General features: G+C 30.1%; 1 protein-coding gene across 1 annotated transcript; it reads right to left on the bottom strand.

The window, feature by feature from the left end:
- Positions 1–9,953: 9,953 nt before the first annotated feature.
- Positions 9,954–12,736, bottom strand: LOC132755950 (probable G-protein coupled receptor 139). The gene is made up of 2 exons (XM_060746891.1): positions 12,609–12,736; positions 9,954–11,452 (listed from the first exon to the last, which is right to left on the bottom strand). The coding sequence occupies exons 1-2, from the start codon at positions 12,711–12,713 to the stop codon at positions 10,313–10,315; spliced, it is 1,245 nt and encodes a 414-aa protein (XP_060602874.1). The 5' UTR covers positions 12,714–12,736; the 3' UTR covers positions 9,954–10,312.
- Between the last annotated feature and the right edge of the window lie 504 nt (positions 12,737–13,240).

Here is a 13,240-nt window from a genome sequence, read left to right as displayed (position 1 = left end):
ACATCTTTTTATTATAGAATTAGCAAAAATATATTTTAGAGTTTTAACAGATAAAGTGAGCAAAACTTTTTTATATCTTTATTCATGAATGATTTTATTGTATATAAAATTGTCTCTATCATAATAATAGTGTAGTATATAGTTTAAAGTATAGTTAACATTTAAACCGATTATCATGTTGCGGCCAGATTTATTAAGAAAGGACACAATATGCGGTATTAAAGGGAGCAACTCCCAGCCTAAGCATAAGACAAAAGTTTAGACCTATGTAAGTTGATAACATTAATAAATAGATGCATCAACGTGTAAATTAAACACTCAATACAAAGATCTGATATGAATAAATCAACCCGTCGGGAAAAATCAACTTGGGTCAGTTTTCACCTTCAAGCAGAACCCTCTTATATAAATCCTTTATATCTAAAATACCTACTGGCATGATAAATTTGTTCTGCCATTTTTGCAATTATGAAGAAAGCTCGTATTGATGTGTTTTGTAAAAAGAAAGAAAAAATGACGCTTATATGATCAGTGCTATTATAATGTAGAATATCAATATCAGTGTCAATATCTTATTGTGAAAGAGAAGCACATGATTCATGTCATCGATGTAAAATTAAACAGTTTTGGAAGATTGTGTAACAACAAAGTTTTTAAGTTACAGAATTCCAATGTCCAACATTTCCTTACAATATTCTATTATCTACCTATATCATTATATTTCTTATTCTATTATCTAGCACATATTTGTAATATAATATTCTTAGCATGGCTTTCAGCAGCTATTAATTTTGTTCTAGTTTTCATCCTGATCTATAAACAAATGTTATTAGACGTAAATTATCAACAAAATATCGAGAAAATGGCATTTTCATGCATTAAATGTCAGTATGCTCCTTTTAATTACTTCAAATAAATAAAATAACGCTCCGTTTATGAATAATTTATTAAACATTGGACAACTAATTGAAATGTACAAGGACTTTGCCTCATAAACATGCATCGCAGCACTATTATCAAGTATTTTACAAACGCAAGCAATATTCGAATGTTTTACAGCCCTGTCCTTATTAAGCTCCATCGACTTCAACTCTTAACTTAAACAAACATCAGAATTGTATTTTTCATGCCATATCTGTAATACATTTAAGTAATAGCATTTAAATAACAGTCTGCTATGAAAATAAGTTAAATATCAATAGTGAAATAGCAGAATCCCAAACCACACATTTTTACGGATGAGAACCGTAGATGTCATTCAAATTACATTTAATTTCCTAAAATGTGGCGGTCAAAAAAGACAAGGGTAAAACTGGTATCTCCTTTAAAAACGAGGGATAATTTTATAATTTTATATTGCCCTAATATACTTGTCGGCATTTACAAGATTTCATAATTTTACGGATTTTAAAGTATGGCACAATGGATCATTAGACCGGAACAAGTTTCAAGTTCCTCGAAAGCTTACAAAGGGGCCGAGGAGAAGCGGGTTTTTAATATTTTCTTTTTCTTCTAATTAAAGCTCATTTGGTCATCTTGTTCGACAGACCGTATTAGTTTAATCAATGTTTGTAAAGGACTTCAATCATCATGGCTATACAGATTCATCAGAGTCCACCACGTGGTTATGGAGGATGTATATATTTAAGGGTTTTCTATTTTCCGCTCTTTTGGCCATCTTGTTCAAAATAATTTGAGTAATTGTAGTAAAATCATTCCTGTATAATCACTACTGACCAATCGACTAAAAAATGTAATTTAAATCCTTTATTATCTTAAGCTTTGGTATGGCCTATAATTCATTGATAAGAAGTAATGAATTATCATATCAAGAACTATCATTAAATGTGGATTTGTAGCACGCTATGATTGAACGGACAGATTGAAAACCCTCCCTATATTAATCTGTGTTTGGTAAATAGTGCCAAAGAATATGTGTTTATGCTTAAAATGAATCAGGGTTTTGTTATGAAGGAGCCACTGGCCAAGGATGACGTGTTGTATACAATCTCACAACGAATGTGTGGTTCTTTTATCACAAGACATATCACATTGTAATTAATAAAAATATACCTGTTTTGGCATTTTGCGCTTCTTTTTGTACACTTATATGTCCTTATGATGTTACAAAGATCTTATAAAACACGTGTGTAAAAATATTTAGCTATACGTTATTCTTCTATAGCATATAAATCAGGCATTTTGATAACTAAGGAATTATAAATACACCTTTTAAAACATTTATTTTAACACATTTGATGCTTTCTAGTACAGATTTTGACTGTTTTTCATTGATGACATTTGATACAAAGAAAATTCCTTGTGCTCATAAAGCAATAAAAACAATGCCAGTGTAATTGCCTTAATAAAAATTGTTCAAGTTCGATTTATAGGATAATGAGTTAATTACAAATAAAATGATTACACTACTTCGCTTTGTTTCAAAAATAACATTCGCTATTGTTTGAAATCCGTAGCCATGACATTCTACTTAAAACAAATGAGTTATTCTCTATTTATGTCATGTCATGTGATGACTCATATAATGAAAACTTACTTGTTGAATTTCTAACAAAATATTATCTTTTCTTATCAATGAAGTACACATGTAACAGGTATAAAATAATACTTAATTGTAAATGGATAATTCACGGCGTCTTCGTTAAAGTACATATGTATATGTAAAGAAAAAGCAGGCAAACGACATAATTACATTTGATGATAATGCTTTTATTGATGCTGATAATGTAATTTGAAATGCAATTTTTTCTAAAACAAATCATTTTACAAAAACAAAACATTTTTTACGTTGTGCCAGTAAGAGTAAATATGTGTATTTAAGGTTTAATTAGTATTGTTTGCGTTATCTTGGCAAAAAGGCTGAAGGTGTTTTTGTTGGGTTTTTTCAATTTATTCTACAATCTGGTAGATATTGAATTACTTTTAATTAGATTTTTAATAGTTATTTTGCTTTTTGCTTTCTTCAATTAATTAAGAAGATATAATTGTCCCTCTGCGGTCCATTTAAAGCGTTTCTTAACAAAATATATCATTTATACTGATATCTTGAATTGAATGTCTCTTTTACTCTGATATTTTCAATATATTGTCAGTGTTTCCAACAGGTAAAGCATATTGAATTTTACTTTTTTAAATATTCTTAAAGTAATCGTTATGTCTTAAACTTGAATAACGTTTCCATTGATCATTTTCGTGCTTAAAATCATCAGCTTTCAATTTTAATTCCATTTATACAATGGGAGAATAATTATGATAGCAGGTAATGACGATATATTGATGGAAATTCAAGAAAAAGGTGAAAAGGAGTATGATGAAGTGATGATGGTATTCGCTGTGAACAGTCACATTAATTTGTAAAAATAGGACTTAGTCCTAGGCAATCTATTTGATGATATCGAACATGCTATTTTTAAAACCTTATTATTCGTTTTTGTATTTGGACAGTAGAAAGTAATTTACATAAACATTTATCGTCAAACGTTTGATGTTACTTAACTTTAAAAAACATTGTACTTCAGGAATGATTTTTTACAACCATTTGAAATGTTTGTCTTGTTGATGCAAACAGCAGTGTTTTTTTTTTTGTTTTGTGTTAACTTTAAGTTTTCATTTTTTGTGCACCATTTACACTTTTACAGTTTATAAGATAAACCGTTTACTAATAGGCTGTATATATGTATTTATTTACAGTCATTTGCGGGAGAAGAAGTAGAAATCTTCATAAAATGATAAACATAGTAAAAAAATTAACATTTGAGATTTTTCGTAAACTAAACATTAAGAAATATATTTGAACAAATTACAATGAATAAAATAAAAAGGTTCCATTACGCTTAATATAGATATTTAAAAATGCATTAATTGAACTATTTTAGCACACTTTAATATTGCTCATTGATCAATTGATGTTGTCTGCAAAGAAGGGTAAATAAAACAAGAATAATTTGTTTGAACTTATCAATTCTGCAACAGACTTCCGATATATCTATTAACTTGGTACTGCGTAAACTGTAAATCAGTCGACGGAAGTAAACTAAGAGAATTATATCGCATTATGTATATTTTAGTCACTAATCTATTTGAAAAAAAATCTTGATTACAGAACCGGCAACATTATCTGACACTGTAAATATATTGAACATACTTTAGTTAGCTATAATATTTATCATTTCAGAAATTTTCTAAATCTATTACACGAAATGAAAAAAAAAGAAGTCGTTATTACAATTGTTTTATAGTCACCAAGCAGTTATTGATAAGGTAACTGAATCTAGAAGGCCTATACCTTTTCATTTAAGGCGAAACTGTGCAAATGTGGTAATGGCAAAACGAAGTAATTTTTATTGTGCTGTAACTTTGATTGAGAGTTTTTGTTTATACAAATCAAATTCCAGGAGGCTAAATCATATGGTTTGATGCCAGCTCTACATGTACTCTTTACCCCTAATACATAGTTATATTCGTTGGTTTTTGCTCAGTATCAATAGCTCTAGTCATTCGTCTCTTGCGATAATAGACTGAGCATTTTTGAGAGTGTTGCATCGTTTATGTTATTCTTGAGGAAAGACACATCGTTTGGAATCATTTTCCAAGACCTTTTCCAAACCTTGATCATTTAAAATGGTCTCGAAAGTGCTTCAGAGGGAGATTCAATGCCAGATTTCACAACCGTCTACATGAATAAGCACGCAATCACTCTTACTCAAGACTAGGACTCTTATTTCAAGACAAAAGAGCTTTTCTGACATGTATTTAGGACAGTACAACGACTTTTGAATGTCACACTTATCATTTAGGAACATAATACCACAGAGAACTGACAAATAATTAACATTTTACCTACCTACCATACTTATTTAATTAGTTTTTTTTGGACAGAGATACAGAAGAAAGCAAATCTAGATATGTCATTAAAGGGTGCATTTTCGTTTTTGCGTTTAAATTTGTAAGTGGATCTCTTTTCTTATGCAGACGCTACAGCATATATTAATGGATATAGTGATAATATATTTATAAATATTATAATTGATCCTTGTTTGTATTTATTATAATTTCACATTGTGTCACATTAAAAACGTGCCCATTGATTTTTGACTTCAAAGAATAAAAAGCAAAAGATAAAGACACAAAAATCTATTTTAGGAGATGATCTTTTTACAACAAACATTCTTTGTTTTCAATTCTCAAGGACTGCGACTACTGATGCACTCATTAAACACTTACGATCAAAACCAGGTCCATTAGAAACAAATCAGTTTTCATTTTATCCAATATATGAATAGCTCAATATAAGAAGCACAAAATAACAAAATACTTAATACTAGAAACAGTTTGTTTATTTTTGATAACATAGGCTGTTTAAAGAGAGATATAATTGCAACTATCATATAGTAAACAAGATTTATGAAAATAGTTATCTGTTTCTTCATCTGCATTGTATACTATAAATACAAATCTATATGTGGTTACAAAACTGTTTACTTTCATACGTTTTCGTCGTGTACGAGAAAGATGCAATAGATTAGATAGAACTTTAATTCAAAAACTCCAATTCCAGTTAAAATTGCTGTTACAAATTGATGACACAAAGCTTAAACAAGTGCTATACGTGCAAATTATAACGTTTCACAATAAAAGAGTTAAACTTTTTCTTAGAAATTTAGAAAGCAATTTGCATTAATATGTTTTTTGTGAGTTTCTTTCCAACAAACTGGGATGGAAAATATAAATATTATCCCAACTGAAAGACACATATATTGCTTTTAAATTTTCGAACACACAGGTATTAGTACTGGTTTGTTATTGTCGACAACATACAAACGCATTTATAGTGTCTTAAGGTTACTTACTATACGTTTAATATTTCATTGATATGCAAGATGTTTAGTTGAATTTCACTCATCCAACGCAACCTTCATCATCATCATTATTGTTTTGTTTGCGATTAACGGTGCTACTGTTATGTTCTAAATCTTAGAAAAAAATAAATTCAATGCGGTTCTCTTTTTATCTAAAATCAAAGAACTCTGAAATTTTAGCCTTTTATTCAGTGATATATAAAATGACAATCATCTTTCAAAATAATATTTATATTACTTTTTGCACACACTATTTTTACGACCGTTACCTGTTAAATTATCTTTCGTTTTATTCCTATGTTTAAGGATCATATGTTAATATTTTGTATCAGACTTAGAAAATAAATGATTTGTGGAACAAAGGTTCATTTATACGTTATATAATATAAAATAGTTTCTGGTGTAAAATGCGCTTTTACACACATTCAGCCATCTTACTAATGCAGATGTCTTAAGTCGAAAACACTTCAAAATGTGTTCAACGATCAGTAACATTTTTCGGGCGGAATTAATTTAAGAATTAATAGAATAAGTAAAGCAGATGCAATAAAAGATAAAGCTATAATAGAATGGATTACGGAAGAGCATTAGTGCCAGGTGCATGTTTTTTATTAACTCGAAATTTCGAGTTCATAACTCGAAATTTCGACTTACTTATCTCGAAATTTCGAGTTACCAACTCGAAATTTCGACTTACTAACTCGAAATTTCGACTTACTAACTCGAAATTTCGAGTTTCTAACTCGAAATTAACTCGAAATTTCGAGTTTCTAACTCGAAATTTCGAGTTAATAAAAAACATACACCTGGCACTAATGCTCTTCCGTAATGGATAAATCAACGTAATGTAAAATAATTTCGCAATTTGTCATGGTGAAGGCTTAACTAATATTTAAAGCACGATTAAAATAAATCTCAAAAATACGCCTTTATTAATTGGCACTTATAGGCGTCGTTTATAGCATAGAACCGATGACATATTGTTCTGATTATTATTTATTGTGTACAAACATACAATGCGTATGGGCATACATGTACATATTTAGTATTAACATATTAAATAGTTTACTGCCTGTTTGTTTATGTTCGAGTTTCAAATGGTACAGGCCTGAAATAAAAGAACTAAAGGCAAATAGATATCAACGAAAATGGACGAGTTTTAATAATATGTTTTCTGTAAATATTACACATATTAGTTGTGTAATTGAAAACATTTCATTTTTGTAAATTTCATGTACTCGATTTCGTTTTGGTTTCCGGTGATATAAAGGAAAGTTTCATTTACAATGAATATGAGATCAAGTACGACTTCTATAAAAAAAGAAACAGATTAACTTTAATTGAGAGATTGCCGCCGACCACCCGATAAATGTGCAATGCTGACAATACGTGGTCGAATAATTAAATTGATTTTAACTTCTCAATTCCCATTTGTTAGGACTGTTGAGAGAAAATTGATCCGGGAGTTCTTATTAACAGACGGTGTTACAATGCTATATTTTAATCATATTTACAGTCTCTGAACGTTACATTTGTCTCACTCATGCTAACAATATTACCTACTACAACAGAGCGATATTGCTATATCGAGATATATTACTACGATATATCATAATTGTCGTTCATACATGTATAACAGAAAGTTATTTGATTGGGTTTTGTGAAGTATAAATTAAGAACAATAAACTATTAAGGGTTACATTTGCTTTCTACATTGCGTGTTTTTCTTGTCGAATTAAAATTGTATAAAACGGTATGATATGAATATAAACATATCAAAAATATTACATTTTGTATTCGATATTAATATGTTCGTCCTTGTTATGATTTTGTTATGAAAATTACATGTTACTTTAACTGTTGTACGAATATGAGGTGCTTCTTTAAAATGCCACCTATTTAATGATAATTTTCCAAGTTCACTTACAACCAATTTGCCATTCCCAAAACATAAATTGTATCTACTGCATGGTTAAATCGGACTAAGAAATTTTAACAATTTAAAACTAGGGTATACTTTTCTTCATAGGACGCGATATGAGAACTTTCTTTTCTTGTTACCATTGCCAGTTGTTCGCATATCAATTATAATCTGTAAATAAACTTTATATATATACAAAAACAAATAAATCATTTTTTATATAGTAATGCTACATTTTTATATTTGTTAATTATAAATAGATTTGTAGTGTGATAGTGTATAATCATCTCATACAGAGCAATTAACTCATATTTTATTTTAATATTTATAATTATCAGGATAGTACTTTGTAATAATCTTATATTCAAGAGAGCCGGATATGCTGTCAATTATTAGATATTGAGTCAAAAATCTATTTTAATTGATGTTATGTAATATTGTAGATAACTTGTTCATTTAAGTTTATTCGCTCAGTAAAGATCTATTTTTATGCATTATGTCTCACTAATTTTTCCAGTTATATGATAATTTATGTTCATTTAAATCTGGTTCTAACTAGAAATTGTATATTTTCATGTGTTTAAAATGTTATCATTGTTATAATCTCATGTAAACAATCCTTTTTAGAGGATGTTGAAATAACTTAATGTTATTTTCCACCGCCACATAATACCTTCGATATATGCGCACAAAAATAGTGGTACTGCATATATTGTGAATATGTAATGCAAACAAAGGAAAGGCTTCTTAAAATGCCATCATTAGCCATCATTTCAAGGGTGAAAATATTCGATAAAACAAAAGAAAATTTAAAACAAATTCAGTTTGACTTCAGTATATAACAACTTTCATGGATTTCTCATTCGACCATTTACAATAATGTCGAATTCATTTAAGAGATTTAAACATTACAATTGTTCAATTGTGGGTATATTCTTCTTTCGTTGTAACATTAACTTCCTAATAAACCAAAAAATATGATAAATAAGATCAACAAGGAAAGGCGGCGTTCAATGAACGCCACCCCCATACAACCCAGCAACAAGAACCAGTGGCAAGGAGCCCAGTCGGACCCCAAACAAAACCAGGACAGGGCACAAGACAGAGCACGGACAGGTTAATCACTAAAATGATAAATAATTTGTAACTGATAAAGAAGTCCCGTTTTTACTGAAACTTTAATAATTCTTTAAAATGGCCTTTGTGGCTTAAAATTGTTAAATTCAATTATATTACTTGTATAAATATTAAATTGTGATAACGTATATAAAAAACAAACAAAAAAACCCTGAAACATTGTCAAATATCCAAATTTGAACATATCGACTATGAATAGTAATATTATTGCGCACAAAGTACCACTGAATGATTTGTTTTCAAATTAATATTTGCATATATTTATCAATTTGCCTTTAGCGCAAACTAAAATAGTATCGTATAGTATCGTACCCGTATAAATGTATATTTATTATAACTTTACAGATTATAAGGAACTTAAATATTTTTTCAAGATTTAAAATTGCTTTCATGTCTATATATTGGATTACATTTATGCATACCCAATTTATCATTTTTAAGTATATAATGCGTTGTTGGTAACAATAAATTTAAGTGTCTACGGAATGTATTTAAAATATCTTTATTTCTTTATTTTCTGTGAAATTATAGTGTTAATGCTTTCTTTCAAATACAGATTATGGGCTTTACTTTAAGCGTATTCGCTTATCATTTTGCGAACATTTATCAATATTGTACGAAAGACCGGTGGGGACATTTCAACTTCATGAATTCCTGATTTGAGCTTCATCAATTCTCGATTTCAACTTCAAGAATTCACGATTTCTACTTCATGAATTCACGATTTCAACTTCATGAATTCACGATTTCAACTTCACGAATTCACGATTTCAACTTCATGAAGTTGAAATCGTGAATTCATGAAGTTGAAATCGTGAATTCGTGAAGTTGAAATCGTGAATTCGTGAAGTTGAAATCATGAATTCACGACCTTGAATTCGTGAAGTTGAAATCGTGAATTCATGAAGCTGAACTCGTGAATTCGTGAAGTTGAAATCGTGAATCCATGAAGTTGAAATCGTGAATTCATGAAGTTGAAATCCTGAATTCCTGAAGTTGAAATCGTGAATTCGTGAAGTTGAAATCGTGAATTTACGAAGTTGAATTCGTGAAGTTGAAATCGTGAATTCATGAAGTTGAAATCGTGAATTCGTGAAGTTGAAATCGTGAATTCGTTAAGTTGAAGTCGTGATTTCATGAAGCTGAATTGTGAATTCGTGAATTCCGTATGTTGAAAACGGGAATGCACGAACTTTAAATTGTGAATTCATGAAGATGAAATCGGGAATTTATGAAGTTGAAATGGCCCTACTGGTCTTTCGTAATATTGTGTATCAATTAATGACTGACAGTTTGTGTGTTTTGTTGCTTCCTCCCTCTTGTAAATGATCAACAAAATTTGTTATGAGTTAAATTTGATTGACCATAATATTAGCTATAACACAGTTTCATCTATACATGTTCCTTTGTGGTTGTGAGATCCATTTACCCGTGAGCAGTAGATATGTTGACTGTGGTCTGAAACGTTTGAAGTATTTGACGTTGTCCTTCCACATAATGTTTTCATTACCTGATTTCTAAACTTTTGTCCTAAAGCACAGTAAAGATAAAAGTTAATGGAATGATTTAAAAACATTAACATTTCAGCTATTGTACGCATCAACCTTCTTTGAGCTGCCAGTTGAACAGTTGTTGATGGATTAAGTCTATCTTTCTCCCAGTAATTATGTAGAACCATAGCAATTGACATGGGGAATGTTGAAATCAAGAATGTGAAGGACACAGATAAAAGCATTATGGTGAGTTTAGCATTTTTGTCTTTTGATCTTTTTTCAACATTCATTAAAGGCCCTTTCTGTGCTTCTCCTCGCCAACTTGTAGCCTTTAACGTTTGTCTTATTATCAAAGTATTAAAAACTATTATGAGAAGAAAAGGCACTAAGGAATATAAAGCTGCATCTATCCATGGCCATACTATTGTCACAAAAAACACAAATTTGTGCACAGCTTGACATTCAATCAAAACCATTTTTCCATACGTTCTATCCTTTAATGTTACTGTCCAAAGGAAATGTAGATTAAGTAATATGAATATGAATGCAAGCAGGGCAATAACGCGCTTTGCTCTTGATAAGTTACAATACCTCGACGCATGGAGAGGTTGACTTACCGCTATATATCTTTCTATTGTCACGGCAATGATAAGCCATACTGAAAAATGACTGCTACTGTACGTGAGCATTGAAATTGTTTTACACAACCATTCAGACTCAGTCTGTATATCCACTCCTGATATTGCACCAATCCAACGTCTCAACAATCCGACAAACAATACAACTGAATCAGCAAGCGCTAATGCTGACAGGAAAGAATTGGTAGACTGTCGCGTCATTGTTTTGTTCCTTAAAATAAGAAACGAGAATATGTTTCCAAACGTCCCCATTATAAGAAGTATTGGTGGAACATATAAACTGATAACTTTGTGGACTCGGTATTCCGTATACTGCATCAGCATTGTTTCAGGTCCTGTAACTTCACTTTCCATCTGCATTTCTATAGACTCCAAAAATATTTGCTAAAATATACAAACAACAAGTCAAAACGATGGTACTTAAAGGGACATCACTGAGTTTTATTAACATGACTATAAAATATTTTTATCGAGATTGTATGTATAACAAATAACTTGTTTGCAAGATTTCAGATTATTTTGCCCGCACGCTTTTTCCAGAATGATATTTAAAGTGTACAAATTATCACAACATTAAAAATAATTAACCGCTCTTAACTTTAAATTGGCTATGAATCGCACTAGACATGGGTTTTTAATCTAATTCTGGGAACATTTTTACATTATCTTTTGCATTTTTGTTTCGTTTTTATTGCAAAACATGAGGCATGGAATTAAGCTTTTTGTACTCAGTGGAGCGCATTTAAATATGCATAGAAAACAATCACAAAGAGTGAATATCAATTAGATTAAAAAGTAATTTCACAAAAAATATAATGCAATTAGAACACAAAAACTAGATGACCTGGTAAAAGCTGAATACTATTTATAGTTAACAACACGCATTAATACAAATAAAAACATGCTATTCATGTAATCTTCAAACTATTTGACAGAAGTATATCTATCTATAGCCGGTATTACATCGGGCGTGATTGTAAGAATCAAGGATGGAAAAACTTACTATATTCAGAAGAGTTTTTCAATATATTTTAAGTATATCTGTCAACAAATGCTTGGCGCATCAAGTGCTGATCTAAGCACTGTGTTTTATTTTTATATCATACCCTGAGCAATCGAAGCATTTATATTATATATTTAATTAATAAGAGATACAGGTATTTCCTAATTTACCCGAAACGAGTGACAGAAGCTTTAAAGGGATTATCCCCTCTTATTTCTCTATAAGAAAAAAATGGCATTTATCATATGAGATGAAATGGGCGAGAAGACGATTTATAAAATGAATATAACGTTAAAGCGGTATGTTACCTGGTCATCTGGTTTTAGGTAGGTGAAAGTATTCATTATATTTTATTTGATCAGTTAGAGTGTTTTATATAAAACTAGACAAAAACTACTGTCAAACAGTAAAAAAAATCTATAAAGGGATCCCTCCCTCTTTTTTTATAATAGCATCAGCATTTGACAAATTAAAGAATGTTTCAAGAATGTGACAAGAAGACAGTGTCATGTATATAACGTTTAAGCTGTAAGTTACCTGCTCTTCTGGAGACATATTCAGGTAGGTCTTATTTGGATCAATATGTAGCATCATTTCTGCCACTAATGCAGATATTGAGGAATTCCCCATTCTGTCAACCATCTTGATATATTATGTTCTGTTCTGAAAGAGAATTATACAATATTAACCCTTAGCCAGTAATAAAGTCAACAGCACGCATTGATAAAAATGAAAAACATGCTATTCATGTACATACAACAACTTTGGCAATAAAAACGAAACAAAAAATGCAAAAGATAATGTAAAAATGTTCCCAGAATTAAGTCAAAGTACAAATTTCCAAAGTGTCTTTCAAAAATGATGAATGGCTTCGCCCAGGTTGAAAGATAGACAGGTCAGTTTAACATATTTAGCGTTGTTAATGTTAAGTACTTATTATATAAGACTCCAATGATCAACCTTATCAAAAATCTCAAAAATCTATAAGATAATTAAGAAGGAAATCGTCCAACATATGCATAGCAAAATGAAAAAAATATTGCAGGATTTGTTTAAATGAACCTGCTCATGTGAAGTGGTGGTTAAAACAAACAATTGTGCACGCCCCTAAGCACCGGTTGAGCAAAACAAATATTAAATTATTAAATCTTGTTACTTTATTTAGCATC

This window comes from Ruditapes philippinarum, unplaced genomic scaffold (genome assembly GCF_026571515.1).
Source record: "Ruditapes philippinarum isolate M1 unplaced genomic scaffold, ASM2657151v2 ctg749_1_1_1_1, whole genome shotgun sequence".
In the NCBI taxonomy this organism is placed as follows: Eukaryota; Metazoa; Mollusca; class Bivalvia; order Venerida; family Veneridae; genus Ruditapes; species Ruditapes philippinarum.
The sequence above is the reverse complement of the archived record's forward strand: the minus strand, read 5'-3'. Positions and strand labels throughout refer to the sequence as shown.